This window comes from Corylus avellana, chromosome ca1 (genome assembly GCF_901000735.1).
Source record: "Corylus avellana chromosome ca1, CavTom2PMs-1.0".
NCBI classification, from domain to species: domain Eukaryota; kingdom Viridiplantae; phylum Streptophyta; class Magnoliopsida; order Fagales; family Betulaceae; genus Corylus; species Corylus avellana.
In genome coordinates, this window is record NC_081541.1 from 18,195,703 (window position 1) to 18,216,612 (window position 20,910).

The following is a 20,910-nucleotide window of genomic DNA, read 5'->3' on the forward strand; positions in this document are numbered from 1 at the left end:
AAATCCAACATTCACTAAGAAGCTGCCTGAGTTACAAAAGACTGTTTTCCAGTTGCTTCAGCTTGGAAAGGACATGGAAAAAAAAACACGTATGGAGTTCACAAGTATAGGAATTGCAAGAATATGGTAGATGGATATAACAGGACTAGGGATGAGGCACAAATTCTACCAATCCCATCAAGTTATCAAAAATCATATCTACATTTCAAGGCCAAGCCACCAAGTAGGCGAAATGTCCAACATAATGCAGTAATAAATCTCCAAGACGAAAATAAGAAGAACAAGTTCTCCATATAGTGGAAATACCAAGATAGAAAATAATACTCCAGACAGTAATGTACTTTGAGAATATATAACAAAGCTAAAAGCTTCCAAGGTTCAATCATCCATAGACCTGAAAAAACGAAGTCTACTGACATAATAAAGTTTAGTAATCAGAAACCTAAAACCAATTGCGCAAATAGTTGTATATGATACCCATTTCTGATTATAAAAAGAACCCAAATCAGCACACGGAACTAAAAACCGAAATCAAGAAGGGATAACAGAAAATGAAAAGAATCCATATGTGAAAGCCAATTTCAAGTTTAAACCCATACGAAAATTAATAAAAAAAAAATGAAAAAGAAAAGGAAAAAAAACAAAAGAGGAAGATAAGAAAGAGAACCTGGGCAATGTTGATAATGAACTGCCTGAATTTGGGGTGCCTGCCAGCCTCTTTCTTAAGCCGATTGGCAATGGGTTTGCAGATGGTTTTGAGAGCGAGGGTTCCCAACTTTACGACGGGTAGGATCATTTCTCTGTGCGCGTTTTTGTGAAAGGCTATGTGGAGCTTGAATTGGACGAACTGTGAGTGATAATGATTGGAATTGTAGAGCAACGGAAGAGAAGCTGAAAATGTCGACCGTTGAGGGAGGTCTCTGCCTCTGCCTCTGCCTCTCTGGGGTTTGGGTTTCTTCTTGCATTGGTTTCGAATCTGGACCAACAAAGCCGTGACAATGCGTGCGCAACAAGATTTCAGCTGTGGCGCTGGGGCTGAAATTGCAATTTGGAGTAGCCGAGTGGCACGATAATAAAAATGCAATCTAGCGTTTTTTTGGCACAATAAAAGTTTTCTTATTTGTTTGTTTTTAGATATGTCACGCCGTTTATAATTAATTTAAGGGAAATTATTATAAAATTCTTAGGTAAACGCGCCTTTATTAAAAACTCCCTGGGTTTTTTTTTTCGGAAATTTAGTCCTTGGGTCACTCGAAACTACTAGAAACTCCATACCGTTAATTTTTGGTAACTGCCGTTATTTGAATGAAACGAACCGTTTCACTTAAGTCCACCTAAGTGGAATTTTTGTATCCTACGTGTTCACATTGGACACGTAGGATATAAAACTCACCGTTTTGGACCATCCAAAACGGTGAGTTTTATATAACTTGAGGGCTTCTTTTTTGAAACTCATTTCATACGGACCATACGGACCATACAAACCACCCGATACAACCAGCGGCAAGCCACCGACGCAGCAGACGCCACCGACCCAGACCCCGCCGGCGACAGAACCACCGGAGACGGAACCCACCGGCGACAGAGGCCACCGGCGACAGTACCCACCATTTTGGACCACCAATTCCGGCGTCACTTTTCCGGCTAGGTTTCCGTCGATTCACAATATTTTGAATCGGAAAAATCTGGTTTCGACGAAGGTATTTTCCGAAATTTCTCTGTGGGTTTTGTTGATTGACTGAAATGGAAGCCTTTAATAGTTGTGTTTTGAATTTTCTTGTTGTGTTGGAAGCTTTTGGTCGAAACCCCATCCCCAACCATTTTTTGTCCAACATCTGTCGAATATTGCACTTTTGAGCCAATATTATTGTTGATTGGCAGTGGGTGTGGTCCACCTTGGTTGTGGTCCTGGAATGAGACAGTTTTTTTCGTGTGCACTGGCAAGTTGGTCAAGGGGGATTTTTTCATCTGTATAATTATTTATTTTATTTTGTTGCTTCTCTACTCAAATGGTGGATTGCCGAGGACATGAAAATAGGAATTCTTTGTGCATAGTTTACGCCAGTTTCATCATTCTACAATTGAGCAGTATTTTTTTTTTTTTTACCTAATAGTTCATGCCATACTTTTCTATGCATGTCTTTGTTTTTAGGTCCTCCAATATTGTTGCCACCTTTTTTAGTTGATGAGAAGAAAGGTCAATTACTGAAAGAAATGTTAATCATATTAGTATTAACATTTGGAAGAAAAGTATTTTTCAATGGAGAAAAAAGTGGTATTATTGTTGGGATATGATAGATTGTGGTTGGTTGGGTTTTAATGACTTTGTAAATTTTTTTAGGGAAGTTTCATCATTCTACAATTGAGCAGTATTATATACGTGGTTGGATGCTATGGCTAATTTCTTCTTATTGCATGCTTGATTACACTGCATATTTGCATGTTTGTAGGGAGCCCTCTATGCTCATATACCATCTCTAGCTACTACACTAACAACTTAGTATTGTTTAGATTACAAATTGAGCAGTACTATTTCTGCAGGGGAATCACATTTTAAACAATGTGATTATCTTTTGTTAGGGTTTAGGGTACATTATTTTTCCCAGTATTGTTTAGATTACAAATTGAAGTGAGAATAATCTTTTGGCAAGCTTGATTTTATTTTTCTTTTATGAGCTTGATTATTCTCTCACATGTCAGTTATATATTGTTAGGTTCATATTATAAGATGAACAGGAGGAAGAAAGATTTCGGGATAGGAGACAATGAAAGCGAATTCTACGATGGGAAGATGAAAAAGGTTTGTGAATTTTAATTAGTGAAACCCATTAGGGAATTGTGATTACTTCTAATAATTGTGGGTTTCACTGTAGAATGAGCAGTCAATGTCGTCGGCATCTATAACATCATCGGTGAAAGAGGATATGGAACCTGTGCAGTGTAGGTGCGGACTTAGAAGCCCAATTATAACATCCACTACTATAAAAAATCCTGGGAGGCGATTCTATGGGTGTGCTATGTATGACCGTAAAAAGGTATTTGAATTTGGATAATTTGGTTTTACGAAATAGTTATTACTTTGTGCTTGTTCGTAATTATCAGATTTTTTTTTGTGTAATTACAGAAAGCTGGCCAATGTCCTTTTTTCCAATGGTATGACAAAGAAACCTGTGCTCGCGGAAGGGAGGTCCTACCTGCGCTGTATAAACAAGTTCATTCCCTGAAATGTGAAGTGTCATTACTTAGGGGCAAACTAAAGATCCAAACATATTTGTTGGTTTTTTTGTTGGTGATTTGTGTACTGTTGATTTGTCTAAGGTTGATGGGGCATTGAGGCATGGGAATGAGGCAATTAGATTATTATCAGTGAAATAGACTATCTGTTTTGTTGTTGTCAAGGATATTGTTTACTTACCTATGTTGTCCACGTGGATATATGGTTATGGCTTCTATGTAACAATTATGTAAAAATCCTGCTTGTTCGTAATTATCAGGTTGTTCGTAATTATCAGGTCGGCTGATTACTTTTATGGAACAACTATTTCCATGCATTAGTTTTATTTGTATGCGGCAATTTATAATTATTTGTATGTTGCTCTTAAGTCTGAAATATTGAACCCTACAATATAATTTGCAGGCAGAATTAATTTTATCCGTCCACTAATACAATCTGGAATTGGTAATTGTCATGACGAAATTTCAAAATGTAATTCAATAACTAACAGTACACGTTTAATGCTTAATGAACAACATTGAAGCTAACAAGCACATAAAGTCCCAAAATGAATCCCCCAATTGTTTTTATATTACAAACATAAAACCAAAAAAACCCGACATATCACTTGATTATAAAATGGGTATGCGGGAAAAAGGCAAAATGAAGAGATCTGATAAGTGATAAATGTGATCATTGCGTGGCACTACTTCCACGGCTTCTTAGTACACGTGTAGCCCTACGTGTACTACCACGATGTGATGATTCCGCTGTTGCTTCCGCCTGTGGTTCATGTTGGGATCCAAAGGATGCGTTAACAAAAATAATAATTATTTGCAGATACCAAAAAAAAAAAAAAAGAAAAGAAAAACCGGAAATCAGTGTGAATATTACAAATTAAGCACAAGTATATGAGTTTTTTAAGTACAAAAAAAACTGCAGACTAATTTACTAAATTACATCACCAATTTCAGCAAACTTTCAGATATTAGTGGGCAGCTATGGAATCATCGGGAAATAAGAGTTTTCTTAAGAAAAAAAAAAAAAACTTGAATTTTACCTGTGACTGAGTAGCCTTACGTGTACGTACACTTGGCTGTGATGACTCGTGGACTTCTGCCTCTGCCTGTGATTCATGTTGGGATCCAAAAAATGCGTTAAAAAAAAGGGGGGGCGGGGGGAATCATCGTGAAATAAGAGTTTTCTTAACCACAAAAAAAACATGGATTTTACCTGTGACTAAGTAGCCCTACGTGTACGTACACTTTGCTGTGATGACCCGTGGGCTTCTGCCTCTGCCTGTGGTTCATGTTGGGATCCCAAAAATGCGTTAAAAAAAAAAAAAAAAAAAAAAGGAAAGGGAAAGATTATGAAGCATTTCCAAATAATTATTATATTACTTGTACAAACACTTCTTAAATAGAAAATTTTCTAATACAAAATAAAGATTATGAAGCATTTCCAAATAACCTGTGCAACACTGAACTTCCATTGCATATACTAGATTTTAATCCTCCTTAACCTTTAACTTAAAGCACCCTCCCAAACTTCCAACTTAGAGTTAGCTCCCATTATTTATTCATCAATGCAATCCTAAATAGCGCTACTGAGTTCATCCATTACATAAGCAAAGACAAAATCACATCTCAATAACCAGCTTTTCAAGTTAAATGTCGCAACATACCCTTCCAAGAGTAATTAAAATTTCACTGCTTTCAATGTAACTATTGCAGCATAAATATGAAGATTCAACAAGGTCCACAGTATTTATAGTAGCTCCTTAAAGTATGTAGATGACAAGTCAGCAAGCAGTAATGCTAAACCGCAGACAAATTTACTAAATTACAATACCAATTTCAGCAAACTTTCAGATATTACTTGGTAGCTATGAAATCATCGGGAAATAAGAGTTTTGTTAATAAAAAAAAAAAAAAACTTGAATTTTACCTGTGACTGAGTAGCCCTACGTGTACGCACACTTCGTTGTGATGACCCGTGGGCTTCTGCTTCTGGTGGGGGTTGAGCTTGTGATCCCTACAATAATTTAACCAAACATTCAGACAAATATCAACAATAATTATTATATTACTTATACAATAATAATTAAGTTAACAAATTTTGGAATATGAACCTTATGTTGTAAAATGTATTTGTTTTACCTGTGCTTGAGTAGCATCTTTTTTCGGCTTATATTTCTTCGGTTTCCACCTCTTCCGGTCCGGGTTCAAAGGTAAATGACAACCTTTATAATTATGCCCTAAACCCCCACAATTTCCACATTTAACAATATATCCACTACGGGTTAGCTTGTAGGGGTTAGTCGGCTCATCTACAGCTTTTCGCCTACTAATCTTTGGTCGACCAGGAGCCCTTCTAATGATAGCTGGCTGGATTTCATCGCATGGATCATCAGCTGGCCATGTCTGCGGACCTTTCATGCCATAAACTCGAGTTGTATATCCTTGCATATACTTGTCCATCTTGTAATAATCATCCAAATAATCCTCTGGTTTTTGTTTATGCATGTAAATTGCGGCACAAGCATGTGAGCAAGGGATCCCACTCACCTGCCATCTTCCACATGTGCATGTGCGATGATCTAACCGGACTAAACGCAATGGCTCGTATATGTCCTCAATCTCAAACTCCAACTCATTCTGCCACTGACTAATACAATTCCTTGTATCACTTTTTGACCTCTCCAATTTTTTCTGGATCTTTGGGCATATTGTGTAGTGCGTTGACCGAATTCCATTCCTTTTCTGCTGGAAGCGTGCCATTATTTGCAGACGAATTTCTTCAAGCATAGTCAGTATAGGCTTAATCCTAGCTTCCTTAATCCACACGTTAAAGCTCTCAGCCAAGTTGTTTAATAACATATCACTTTTGGTTTGGCAGTTGAAAGCATGTCTGGACCATGATGCCTTAGGTACACCACTAAGGTAATCGTGTGCACCTTTCTCCATTGACATTATATTCCGCATGTGATGGTCAAACGCATAAACATTGGAGGCACGTGCAGCCCCCACAACTCATCCTTCATAGCTTTCCCTGTGTAGCCTTTCGCTTTGAGGTTCGCATGTAGGTGCCGAACACAAAAGCGATGCTCAGCGTGTGGCAACACAGCCTCAACTGCAATTCCAAGCCCCTACACACATAAATTTATGTTAAATTATATGTAATAACATAAAGGAATAAAATAACACAATAAGAACATAAATAGTATTTTACACCAAATACCTTCTGTCTGTCAGACATTATAGTCCAACCAAGTCCGCCTTCTGGCCCGCATAAGTCCTCCAATAAAATGGCAATAAACCACTGCCATGAATCTCTTGTCTCTGCCTCGGCCACAGCAATTGCAATGGGGAACATATCGTCGTTGCCATCCTTGCCTATGGCACACAACAATTGCCCCCCATAGTCCCCCTTCAGATGACAAGCATCTAAACAAATTATGGGCCGACAACCATGTATGAACCCCTTCTTGCATGCATCAAGACAAATATACATCCTCTGAAAGAATGCTCCATCTCTGTGTACAAAAGCACTACTACCAGGGTTGGTGCTGAGTATTGCCATTGCGTATCGCCGTGTGAGGCGATATTGCTTAGAGTGCCTACCAAAAAGTTGATGCAATGCCTCCTTCTTCGCTCTATAGCAACGATCAATAGGAACATCGACGTTAAGGTCTCTCTTCACCCTCTGTTTCAATGCATATGGTGTCCACGTGGGGTCATCCTTGAAGTCCCTCTTATAAGTACGAACAAGATACTCAACATCGCATCTGGAGTTTTCGTATTGATTACCACAAATATGAACCGGGTAGTACGTCTTAATTTGAAAACAAGTCCTGGTAGCATCAGTAGAGGCATGAATCCTCCATGAGCAATGCCCTAATTTACAGACTGCACTCACCCTACTCGTGTCATTGTGCTTGTAGTTGTAATCAAACCCTTTCTGCACAGCATGCGTCTTCAGTGCCATCTTGAATGAACCTGAATCTGCAAATTGATCCCCAAGCTCAAACGTCACTGGAATCTTCAAGTCATGCTTCAGATTGAACTGTCTATACCGCTTCCTTTTTTTTCCAACCTCGCCAGCGTCACTTTCTTGCAAACTTGCAAGACCATCACTTTCATCATCAGATTCCTCATCCCCCAAATCGGCTCCTTTCTCACCTATGTTAATGTCAACTTTTTCCCACCATTTGGACGTCCCATCCTTCTCTTTTTTGACATCATCAGCATCATAGAAAAGGTCCTCATCCTCGCCATCAGTTGCTTCGAAGTCAGTCAACAGCTCCTTGATAACTTCATCAATATCCTCTTCCACTTTCTTCTTCCGTGGCCTACCACCACGTCCTTTTTTTTTTGTACCAGTTTCGGGCACGGTGTCTGCACCAACATTCGGATTGTCTTCCTCGTCCTGCAAAACCGGTTGAGCAACCCGTCTCCTTCTTCTTCTGCGTACTGAAAAAATATATACAAAAATTAAAATAAAAAACCAAAAACAAAAGAATCAACTAATAAAAAACCATAAATAATCGTGACAACATAAAGTTAGTTGCTGGTGAATATTATTTCTAAAAAAATAAATAAAATAAAATAAAATAAGAATCCAACTCAATTTCAATTTGTATGTACCTCCTCGGCTGGTGGTCGGTTCCCCGCTTGGTTTCTTGGATGGCGTAATAGAACGGGCAGCCTTAGTTTTAACTCGTGGGCTTTTGAAATGTCTTGATTGAGAATTTCCACCTTCTCCACCTTGTCCTTGTACATCTCTATCTTGGCGTGCAGCATTAGGTATGTCCTCCATCCCTAAAAGAAACAATCAAATTTGTTGTTAGTCATTCGGGAAGGGAAGGCTAAGTGATGTCATGATATATTATTTGAAAAACAATTAAGTTAACAAATAAGAAATAAGTATACTACCTTCAGCCCTAGGTATTTCATCCACCCCGTCACCTTCTCCATCTCCATCATGAAGGGGAGGCCTAGGTATCTCACCCACCCCGCCACCACCTTCTGCATCTCCATCATGACGGGGAGCCGTAGGTATCTCACCCACCCCACCACCACCTTCTCCATCTCCATCATGCCGAGGAGTACTAGGTATCTCACCCACCCCGCCACCACCTTCTCCATGTTGTCTTTCAACAGCTTCAAGAAATAAATGCTCCTCTACCATTATAGCACTGTCCACCATATGCTCAACATATAAATGAACATCTTGTGATCTGTACTCAGCCATAATATTTACAAAATCTACAACGTCTGCATCACTATTTAAAGATATCACTTGATTATGTGGACTATCACCGACATTATACCAACATCTAAAGTCGCTCATGTATCCTAAGTCACGAACCAACTCTTTCACTTCCCACATACTAAAATAGTCAACATCATAGCCTTTCACTTCATGGACGTCGCCACCAATGTATTTAAATGGGGTATGGGTCATTGTCCCACCGTGGTGCATGATTATATTGACAGCCATATCTGTAAACATATAAAAAAGTGTAAGAAAAATATAAAAGAATGTAAGAAAAAATGTTTGTCCATACAAGAAAACACAAAAACAATAATATCTATCTATTGCATGAAATAGATTACGTGCATGTTTTGGACTCAAGATGCCCAACTTAAGCTGATTTTGGATGTTAGGTTGACATAGTTGACAACCATTCATTTGGGAAAAAAGGACAAAACATAATAGTAATAAGGGAACTACTAGAAACTCCATGGGTATTGTTTTTTCTAAAATTTAGTCCTTGGGTCACTCGGAACTACTAGAAACTCCTTACCGTTAATATAGGTAAAAGAAGCAGGTTTAAGTTACATTTGCTACTTAATAACTTTCCATAGGATCAATATTTTGCCAAAGTCACCATTACATTATATTAATATACATGTCCATCATGCTTGCTAAATATTAAGAGAATGTGAGATTAGAAACTGTCCAATCTGAAAATGTTAAAGATAAAGTTTTTTTTTTAAAAAAAGAAATGGAAGGAAATTAAGCCCAATCTGAAAATGTGAAAATGTGAGTTATGTTGCTAATATATCAATTTTGACACATGTTTATGAACTTTTATTAATAATAATAGAAGCGTGGATAGGAATGAATAGAAATTAGAAACCAAAACAATAATAATAATAATAAAATGAAATGAAAAAAAAAAAAGGAAAAGAAATAAAGGACAAACAAGGCATGGATATAGAAGTTTTTTATTGACTTGGCCCCAGCACACTGAGCCATTATTCATAAAAGGAATCGAGTGGGTACTCTTTTAACTTATTATCTCTTATTGCTTTGTGAATTTTTTTTTTTTTTTTTAGAGGCCCAAGGAACAATCTTGTCGGAAGATAATTAACAAACAAAAGGAGAGAATAGCAACTAACCAAAAAAAAAAAAATCATTATCATTTTGATCTGAAGTCAAACCAAACAAATCCAGATTTTACAAGACAATCAAATCAATGATAAGCAGCACAAATTTGTGAATGCAGTATGAGATTCTTTAAGGAAATCTGTTTATTTCTTCTTTAATAATTATTATATTCTTTTTTTCTTTGGCTCCAAACCGATAGAGATGCGATAACATGCAAGGTATGGAGATGTAAGCAAAAAAGTTTGTCGGTGTAAGCTCATGAAAAACAATTTTGATATATAAGTTAGTAGAAAAGAAAAGACGTAAATAATGTACAATAGGAATGTACGGTTGTAGTTATTTCCCTCATAATCGAAACTGCAACCAATTTAAGCGGTTATTCATTTTTAAATAACCGTAACCATAACCGATATGCCGATTAGCGGTTAATTGTAAATGATACAACGTTAACCATAATCTAATCCCTAAAGTTCTTTCACTTTTTCCATTGCAATTAGAGTAACCATTCAAAATTACTGAACTTCACCAAATGTTGAGAGAAAAATTGAGTGAGCTAAAGTTTTTTTTTCTGTTTTTTAACAGTATATTGAGCAAGTTGAGTTGTACATTAAATGGAAGGAAATTAAGCCCCACATAAAAAAATTGATAGAATCCCTTCTGCCTAACACGACAAAATCCCCCTTGACCAACTTGCCAGTGCACACGAAAAAAACTGTCTCATTCCAGGACCACAACCAAGGTGGACCACACCCACTGCCAATCAACAATAATATTGGCTCAAAAGTGCAATATTCGACAGATGTTGGACAAAAAATGGTTGGGGATGGGGTTTCGACCAAAAGCTTCCTACACAAAATGAAAATTCAAAACACAACTATTAAAGGCTTCCATTTCAGTCAATCAACAAAACCCACAGAGAAATTTCGGAAAATACCTTCGTCGAAACCAGATTTTTCCGATTCAAAATATTGTGAATCGACGGAAACCTAGCCGGAAGAGTGACGCCGGAATTGGTGGTCCAAAACGGTGGGTACTATCGCCGGTGGCCTCTGTCGCCGGTGGGTTCCGTCTCCGGTGGTTCTGTCGCCGGCGGGGTCTGGGTCGGTGGCGTCTGCTGCTTCGGTGGCTTGCCGCTGGTTGTATCGGGTGGTTCGTATGGTCCGTATGGAATGGGTTTCAAAAAAGAAGCCCTCAAGTTATATAAAACTCACCGTTTTGGATGGTCCAAAACGGTGAGTTTTATATCCTACGTGTCCAATGTGAACACGTAGGATACAAAAATTCCACTTAGGTGGACTTAAGTGAAACGGTTCGTTTCATTCAAATAACGGCAATTACCAAAAATTAACGGTATGGAGTTTCTAGTAGTTTCGAGTGACCCAAGGACTAAATTTTCGAAGAAAAAAAACCCAGGAAGTTTTTAATAAAGGCGCGTTTACCTAAGGATTTTATATATAATTTCCCTTACTTTTATCTCATTATTACTTCTTTTACCATTTACTGAAAAGTTGCATGCCTTTCTTTAAACTATTCTCATCAACATAGATATTAATCGACTCTTATATGTATGTATGTGTATTTTTTTTATTATTGTTTTTAGATATTAGAGTATTTTTTTCAATATGAAATTAAAATAAGTGTATTAAGATACCCAATATTATTACGTGTGCTTAATTAAGAATATATATACTTGTTGGATCTCTATACCTATTAACTTCAACTTTTCAATATATAGAATGCTTTAACAAGATGAACTCCACATTGTAATTCCACAATGATTACTATTCAATTGTCATATTGTAAAGTATGCATTTTATAATTAATCTGAGGCGTACTACTAAATTTCTCTCTTGTTAGAAATCGGCCTTTTTCGATGCTAGTTTTCTCTTATAAGGTCTAATGTCCTCGAAATTAAGTAATGAGTAATTAACTAGAAGTGTCACTGTAACCTCCCTAGTTTATTTATTAAGAAAATAAGTTGAAGAATTACATGAACCCGTAATGTAAGGAAAATAATATATCTCTTTTCAAAATAAGTACATATCAAGTATGAGTAGTCTGACAACACTATTCTTGTTCACTTGCTCTCCTCTCAAGTCACCTATTGACTTAGCAATTAGAGCTATTCTCCGTCAGCATACCCCAACAGCTCTTATTTTATTTTATTTTTTTACATATCAATGACTCTTCGGATTCCGTGCGAATTCACTCATCATCAATAATTATCAAATACAAAAGGTATGGAGTCCACCAAAAGAAATCCTCCAGGACAATAAAACTAATGGTACCACCTATATACGAACCCTAAGGGTGTCCTACCCAACTCTGCACCATTGGCCTTCAACATAGGGGCAATCTCAAAAATCAACATAGCAAGGTTATCCTATGACATCCTCATGTTTGGGCCTCCGTGCACCATCTTCTAAAGTACAACCAACTATAAAATGAAGATGTTTTAAATGCGTAAATGATAAAATATAAATCTACGACTTAATGAGTTAGCATAGGGGGAAACATGTCATTTTATGTAGTGAACTTTATATGTTTTTTTAGGGAAAAATATAAATAAGCCTCTCAAACTAACATCTTTGCAATATAACCTCACAATATTCAAAATGTACTAAAATAGACTAAGTAGTACATCAAAGTACCAACATGTGCCAAAATGACCACTTTGTTAGTAAACCCTATCAATTTGGATGGAAAACCGAGCATGTGTTGGGCACGTGACTATTTTCCTACGATTCTTCCTAAAATGCCCTTTTATTTAAAAATAATAAAAAACCAATTAAAAATAATTTTTTAAAAAAAAACAAAAAAAAAACACACACACACACACACAAAAAGGGGTGCCCAAACCACCCCCAATGTGCCACCCCAAATGTCTATTTTGGGGGTGGCCGAACCACCCCCATAGTTCGCGAGCCACCCCCCAAGGCTATGGGTGGTGGCTCGAGGGCCATCCCTAAACCTCTTTGGGTGGTTCGGCCACCCCCTTTGGTGAATTTTAATTTTTTTTTTAAGAGAAAAGGGCATTTTAGGAATAATCACAAAAAAATGGTCACGTGATCGGTTTTCCATCTAAATTGACGGGGCTGACTAACAAAGTGGCTTTTTTGGCACACATTGATATTTGATGGGCTACTTTAGTACTTTTTAAACATTATAAGACTATATTGCAAATGGCTCTTAGTTTGACGGGCTTTTTTATTATTATTTTATTTTATGAAGGTAACATAAATCTTACACATCATCATGTAAGAGAGTTCTTATAGAATAACAAGGCAGAAAATTATGCTAATGTAATATAATAATAATAATATATATATATATATATATATATATATATATATATATATACTCCTCCATATGGTCAATTTGTACCCTTTATTCTCTTATGGTGAGGTTTGCATGTCTCGAGAGAAATATGGTATAACACTGGTGCCCCGGTGAGGTACAATAGTCAACCACCACTAGACATTTAACCGAGTTCGATCGAGGGTGATCAACATAACCAGCGATGCCATAGGGCATGATCACCACCATTTATACATGGTTCCGCTGATCACTTTTAGCTTTACACAACAAGTAACAGCCAAGCCCCAATGACAAAGGAATGAGTATCTTATGGGACTAGACCATTTCCTATTATTCAAGAGGGAAACGATTATCGTACTAAAAATGGGGACTACCTGAGCTAATGATAGAGGCAATAACACTTTTGTTTCTGTGATACCCCACACTACAAAAATATTGGGCTTTTGTGACTTCCCAAAGGTGACGTTTTTTGGCAAAAAAAATGTCACTAATGGGGTAGTGACCTTCCATTAGTGACGTGTAGAAAATAGACTTCAATCTGGTAGACTAGAAATTAGAATAGTGTCGTGTGGCTTTTTTGCACGTCTACCAGTTGTGCCTCTGAAGTGAGTCAAAGCATTGAGTATTTGCAGGGATATATAGTAATTGCCTTCCACCTTCGGTTGATAGGCGATGCATGATGGCTGTTGAGGTTTTTCGAGATGAAAGACTGTTTTATGGGCCTTTGCACTGGTGGCGGGTTTTCTAGCAAATCTTCCATTGTTTCCTCAACTTCTTCTTCTTTCATGTCGGAGTTGTCTCTAGGCCTTTGTCAAATGGTCCGCTCAATTTCTGGGTCGAGTAGAAAAATGGTTAAGGCTTGAGATCAACGACCTTGCATAAGAAGATTTGTCTCTGCAGTTACAGCAGCTTCAGAGTTCTTGTTCGGATACTCCCTGTAACTGCGCTCGATCGCAGGTTACTAAGCTCGATCGCACTCGGTCTCCGCTCGATTGCAGTAATAGAATGCAGGATGCCGCAGAGCTGAAACAGAATAGAAAATAGAGAAATAAAAATGAAAAATATTTTTGATTTTTGATAAAAACAGAATTAAAATTAAAAATTAAAAATTAAAATAACTAAATTGCAGGAAAATAATTCTAAACAAAATTTGACGCAATCCCCGGCAACGGTGCTATAAACTTGTTGTGCAAATATCCACCTAAATTAATAAGTAAATAAATGTATGTTTAATTCGCAAATGCACAAGATCAATATAGTAGTATAGGGTGCAAGTACGAAATCATTCTCATGAGGATTGCTGTAAATTTTGCTTAAAATAAATTCCGTAGCTAAAACGAAACAAATATTGATTTTTTGAGTTAATAAAGATAAAGGTAGGACTTTGATATCCACCACTAATCATGCTTAAATAATATAACAATATGCCAATGCTTTAATCGTATTATGAACATCTAATGTTTGCCAACCTAAGGGTATGAGTGTATACTCCTTAAACTATAGATTTCTCTAAGCAACGAGTTAGATATGGATGTATACTCTAACTCTTTTTTTTTTCTTAAAGGATTTAGCATGGGTGTATACTAAGTTGTTCTTTAAGAAAGCATGAATTTATGGAAATCAACAAATACACGGAATCTAGGGCATGTATGTATACTCTCAGTTATCCATGTTGATTAACCCAAGAACCCATGAGGAATTCTTTTGTTACTCTATTAAACTCAGGGCTCGATCATCCAAATTGATTTAATTAATTAATCCATACCACATACATATGTTGATCAGGCAAACACATATGAAGAATTCAATAAAACAAGAATTAATCAAGTTAAGCATCACAATATGATTACCATAAAGGCGCCAATATTGAAATACTAAATAAACATAATTAGGGCTTCAATCTAGCCCTACTAAGTAGTTTAGTTACACATGAGTTTGATGTTAAACATCTTCATAAAATAAAATAAAGAGGAAAAGAATAAACCCGAAACTTGAACTTGAAGAGCTCCAATTCTTCTCCTTGGAATTGTGTGTCTTATTCTAAAGGCTTAAGGGTCCATTTATAGGACTTAAGAATACTCTAGAAACCCTAAAATTCGTAGGTTTTTAGTCATAGTTCGCACAAGACTTCAAAACCCTAAAAGAAGACACTTTCCAGAATAGGGCTACGGCCAGAGACGGAGTCAGAAAATTTTATGGGAGGGGGCAACCAAAATTTTATTTTTGGTTCTTTAGAAATTTTTTATTAAAAAAAAAAATTATTTTGGTTGTTTTTTATGAACTAAAGACTACCGTAATGGCCAAAAAATAGACATTTGAAAGTAAGGATCAAAAATAAAAAAATTTAATGGGTATGGCCCAAAAAAATTAAGAATATGGCCAAAAGTTTTTATTGGATATGGCCAAAAAATTTAAAAATATAGCCAATTTTTTTTTTTTTTTTTTTTTTTTGAAGGGAGGCCAAATGACTAAACTTAAAACTTTACTTTATTATTATTATTATTATTATTATTATTTAACTTATAATTTTTTTTCCCTTATTTTGGGGGGGACCATGGCCTACCCCGATCCCCCCCTCCCTTCGTCTCTGGCTGCGGCTAACTTGCCCTTCACACACGGGTGTCCTATATCGCGGCCCGTGTGCGCCACCACCAAACCAACCAAGTTTCAATTATAATCCATACAAAAACTCAAACACAAATGTAAGTGGTGCACATATATACGTAAGGGGATGTTGAACCACGGGAACAATGTCTTGATAAACGAGAATTTTGTCTAACCGGGGTCCGTTGTTGGCTTTCAATGTGATCGTCGTCCTCAACTTCTATTCTTACGTACTCTACACATCTAACAATAAACATCCATATGTGGCATAAATTAAGATACGCACAAAGTGTGATTATCAAACAAAATTATTAACCGTTAAAATAATAGTCATTACAGAATATGATCGTGTTACTAAAAGAGAAATAAAAAGAATATAGTATTACCTGATTGGCTATCTACTAAGGATCTGACAATGCCACGGGCTAGGGACCCTCAGTAGTGCGGAGCCCTAACATTAGTCACCTCCGGCTCGGAGCTGACATGTCTCGAGCACTCAAGCACACGAAAATCGGCCTCGTACGCTGCCAATTGCGCAGCCATCTGCGCGGTAACCACCGTAGTAACTGCCGCAGTAATTTGCTCCCTCTACTGGGCCAACATCGCATCCATCTACTCCTTCTGTGCAGCCAATTGTGCCTTGTGTTGCTCCCTTTCAACTTCAAGTCTTCTTTCAATCATTTGCGAGACCGTCGAGCTTCCAGGGTTTTGTGACCATGCTTGGGACGGTGTATAATAGGAATGGATGCTGCTGCGCATAGGTAGAATATTTTCGCCAACCCCTCGAACCTGACTCGCATATTTAGCCTTATTGCGGCGCGCCTTGGGGTACGCGTCGTCCGGTGCCCACCGTACCATCCCTTGGAGCCCATCTATCAGTTCTGCAGAGTCAGTTTCCATTAGCTCCTCCATCATTTCCTATATGTTACATTACACATGATTATTGTTATCTAAGTGTTAATCCTAAATAAGTTAATACACAAATATTAAAACTATTTTAAGGTGTAAGCAGCATACAGCTCTCTCATTGACCTCCTTATTTAGGAAGTTACCATCTTTCTTCTTGTGGGTCTTGATGTAAGCCTTCACTCGCGTAGGATCCCTGCCCGAAGTAAGTACCTGCAAATGTTCACAACATAAACATATGTTGGTTTATATATTAAAATCTTGATGACATCTATATATGTAGGGTAAAGGACAAACAAACCTCCTCATTTGACACCCTTGCGAAGCTCTTCGAGTCGATGCAGTGTGCTGTGTTAGTCAATGCTCGTATGTCTCTCGTATGCTCAACATAGTCCTACGTACACAACTTACGTTAATATGTGAGCCATCAAACAATTACAATTAATAAAACTACACAAATAAAATTACACTCTTGACCTACTTGATTAGCGTCATCACACCATTTCTGCAAAAAACACGAATCTTGCATTTTGACATAAAACCTCATAACATTCTTTTGGATGAGAACTTTTGTCCAAAAATTTATGATTTTGGCCTTGCAAAAATATGCTCGAAGGAAGAGAGTATCATATCCATGTTGGGTGCAAGAGGAACTATAGGATATGTAGCTCCAAAACTAGATTGTAGAAATATTGGGGGGGTTTCTCATAAGTCAGATGTTTATAGTTACGGAATAATGGTTTCAGAAATGGTTGGGGGGAGAAAGAATATTGATATCAGGGTTGATCATAGTAGTGAATTATTTTTTCCACATTAGATTTACAAGTGTCTTGAACTAGATGAAGAGCTTGGATTGGAGGGCCTTATGAATGAAGAAGATCAAAAAAGAGCAAGGAAGTTGATAATAGTAAGTTTGTGGTGCATACAAACTGACCCCTCAACCCGACCACCAATGAGTAAAGTTATGAATATATTAGAAGGAAGCCTCGATTCCTTACAAATCCCACCCAAGCCTTCTTCTCTTCCCCATCAAGATCACTAGCAGATCTTTCAACTACAACGGAGACATCACAGGTAATTCTTTGATGCTAATATGCGCATTTACTATTAAAGACAAGTAAATTTAGTTGGCTAACCTTAGCTATATCATAATATCTGTCGTTATAACTTTCAGCCTGAATTTACAATGATGTGAGTCTTGTTAATTTGTTACAGACTTTCATGTAAGCAGTTGTACTAAATGATTGTATAATAAATTAAAACTAAAAGGAAATCCCTATACAATATCAAAAGCACTTAAAATTTACCATAATCTTACTTGATTACACAAACATGAAACACCAGAGTGAGTATTGAAGCTTTTTTATGAAGCTTAGTTTAACTATATATATATAGAAACTCATTACAGAATCTCCAAAAATTACCAAAATGTAAGGTTTGTTGCTTTGTGAATTTGATAAGAACCCATAGGAATTAGGAAATAGAACTTACTATGAAAACTTTAATTTGCTCAGAACAGAGCAGATCTTCTCTATTTTTATTTTTATTTTTATTTTCTAGTTTTGGGAGTTTTATGAGTCTCCGGTATTAAAGTATTAAATAACTGATTAAATTTATCTTTTTCTATAAGTTTAAGCTTTTTGGATCAGTTCTGAGTTTGAATAATGATTTCATAATTCCATTCCCATTTTCAAATATTATTTTTTTAAAATATTTGTTTATTTTTTCTCTAACTATTAAAGGAAGAGGGGAGGAAATAATCCATTTTTCATTCAATTAGCAAGTGAACAGTAATTACTATATATATTTTTTTTCCATCAAATTGTTGAAGCTAAAAAATAAGAGTACGTTTTCAAACAATTTCAACACATTTCCAAAATAACCAAACAAAATGTTGACGTGTGATGCGGCTAATAATGCTCTCATAACGGTCATATTTTTCAAAATTTTTCTTTTTTCTAACAATCACTTTTTTTTTTTGGTTGTAATATATATAGACAGTAATTTTAAATGGTAATGTGTCAAATTGACACGTCACCACTAGGTGACGTGTGAAAATGACACGTTACCTTTTGGTGACGTGTCAAATTGACATGTCACTCTTTTGGTAACGTGTCAGACTGACATGTTACCAATTGGTGACGTGTCTTTTTAACACGTCACCTAGTAGTAACGTGTCAATTTGACACGTCAAAAAAATAACACCAAATTCATTTTTTTTTTTTTTTTAATTGTTGAATTAGTAATGTGTCAAATTTTGACACGTCACCAAGTGTTGACGTGTCAAAACAGACACGTCACAAAATGGTGACGTGTCAAAATTGGCACGTTACCAAAATCTTTAGTAATGTGTCAACTATTGACACGTCACCAAATTGTGAAGTAAAAAAAAAATGGTGAATAGTATACACGTTGACGTTACTAATGCTTATTATTATTATTATTATTTTTAAGCGAAGCTAGCATCTTTTTTTTTTTTGAAAAGCTAGCATCTATATCTACTTCATTAAGAGTAGAGACCATGAGAATTGACTTCACACAAGGTGATCAACGCATCAAATCTGACACCGTTTTCACCCTACCTGTGACCACCCAATAACCAACACTAGCTGCTTGACCATATTCAGAATAACAAATGTGGTAGCTTGAATTAATTAATTTAAGAGGTTTGTTCCTCTCATTTTAAAAGGCCCTTAATTAACTTAAACAATAAATCAACCGGGTTAGTCATAATATATCGATCTCATTAATAATTAAAGGATATAGAAAACATGTATTTACAATTAAATCTCTCACAAGTATATTCCATTATCTCTATTTTTCTTAATACTAATTAAAAGGGATAAATCTTTTTCTTTTTGAGATTTCAATCATCAAATTGATATTCGTTCGAGTACTTGAAGGGTTATCTTCTAACAATTAACGATATAATTAAATCAATTTTTAAGATATTGTTTTTATTTTAGTTATTTCTCAAGGGTATGCCTTTAACCTTTGTTATATATTATAAGGGAAAATTACAGTTTACCCCCCTAAAGTTGTCAGCGATTTGCAATTCCGCCTCCAAAGTTTCAATTTTTGCAATCCACCCCCCTGAAGTTTCAATTTTTTGCAATTCAGGCACCCGCTTTGACTGACGGAACAGTGACCACGTGCGACGCACGTGGTCACTTTATGCGATTTAGTGCCCAAAATACCCCCATCAAGTGGTTACACCTTGACCCACGCCCAAACCCATCTGACCCACGCCCCGACCCTGCTGACCCAACCCCAACCCACCCAACCCAACCCAGACTTACAACAAATAATCAAACGTGAAAAGTCTCAAGCATTCCGTCACGCACGAGGTTCACCTTGCTGACTCACGAGCGAAAGGGACCCGAGAGAGGTAGAACCCACCTCCGACAGCCACGCGACAAGCTACCCGACACCCACTCGAGATCAACCCAAAGTTCCATCTTTTGCGCATTTGTGTATGACGAGGTGAGATTTTACCCTTTTTGATTCGCAAATTTGCACCGAACTATGTAGTAGCTTTCTAGGGTTTTTCGTAAATTGTGGTTTTCTTGAGGGGGTTTTAATTTGGTAATCCCTAACTCTGTGATGTTGATTTATTGTTAACAAATTTTTGTTTTCTATTGTATATTGATTTATTGCGAAGAGAGAGTAAACTTGGTTGTTTGTGTTTGAACAAAAGTGGTCCCCAAAGTGTATAATGTTGTCGTGTGAACAAAAGTGGTCCCCAAAGTGCATAATCTTGTCCTGTGAACAAAAGTGGTCCCCAAAGTGTATAATGTTGTTGGATATAGAATTTTAACTGACTTACCATGAAAGTAGGGTTTTCGGTAAATTGGGGTTTTTGTAAGATGATAAATGAGTTATTAATTTCGTAATAATTTTTTAGTTTTGTTCATCTTTTTCGCAATAAACCATTAGAGTTTGGCATGGGGTTTGGTGGTTATGGATGAAGGTTGTCTCTTTCCTTTTTCTTTTTATTAATCAAGTGAGATATTTGGATTTGAAAGTAAAAGGAAATAATAACATGTTTGAAAAAAAAAAGGGCTAAAAAATGGTTTGGTTTGATTACAATGACCCTATGCAAATAATCCCTCATCAATTTCTCTTTCTTCGCACTTCACTCTTAGGGCTTTTTATTTCTCTTATTTTCTCTACAAGTGGTATTAACATACGTCTGGCTTAAAAAATTATAGAGGCCTTCTTAGTTCTTAAATTCGTTTCTTATGTTCGTCCTAATTTCAAGTATGGTATGGTATATATTTAACTTATGCTGTAGAATATGAGTAATTAATATTATACCTTTATCTTACTATGCCGACATGGCAGGGCCTAGTAGTCATTATATATGTATATGTATGTCTGTAGAAATACTTCTTGGAAATTATGTAGTTTGAGGTAATTAAGAGTTTTGAGACCCTCTATTAGAAGAACCATTTAAAAGGAAATAATAACAT

General features: G+C 36.5%; 2 protein-coding genes across 3 annotated transcripts; one reads left to right on the plus strand and one right to left on the minus strand.

Annotated features, from left to right (window-relative positions):
- Positions 1-667: 667 nt before the first annotated feature.
- LOC132168140 (OPA3-like protein) lies at positions 668-1,054 on the minus strand (the record flags this gene model as incomplete). Its single annotated transcript, XM_059579233.1, is given in 1 exon segment — positions 668-1,054. A coding segment is annotated over 1 exon segment (129 nt), but the record flags the coding sequence as incomplete, so codon positions are not given.
- Positions 1,055-1,625: 571 nt separating this feature from the next.
- LOC132168176 (uncharacterized) lies at positions 1,626-3,387 on the plus strand. Of its 2 annotated transcripts, XM_059579291.1 has the most exons (4): positions 1,626-1,700; positions 2,715-2,800; positions 2,874-3,035; positions 3,125-3,387. In XM_059579291.1, exons 2-4 carry the CDS (start codon positions 2,729-2,731, stop codon positions 3,332-3,334), a joined length of 444 nt encoding a protein of 147 aa, XP_059435274.1. In that variant the 5' UTR covers positions 1,626-1,700; positions 2,715-2,728; the 3' UTR covers positions 3,335-3,387. The 2 variants fall into 2 exon arrangements, with proteins under 2 accessions (XP_059435274.1, XP_059435272.1); XM_059579289.1 differs by lacking the exon at positions 1,626-1,700 and having other exon boundaries at positions 2,618-2,800.
- The last annotated feature ends 17,523 nt before the right edge of the window (positions 3,388-20,910 follow it).

Excerpts from the sequence above, each read along its gene's own strand:
- LOC132168176 (XM_059579289.1), top strand. The coding sequence starts at position 2,672 with ATGAGCTTGATTATTCTCTCACATGTCAGTTATATATTGTTAGGTTCA. Across the intron at positions 2,801-2,873 it reads ACGATGGGAAGATGAAAAAG|AATGAGCAGTCAATGTCGTC; the intron begins GTTTGTGAATTT and ends GTTTCACTGTAG. Across the intron at positions 3,036-3,124 it reads CTATGTATGACCGTAAAAAG|AAAGCTGGCCAATGTCCTTT; the intron begins GTATTTGAATTT and ends GTGTAATTACAG.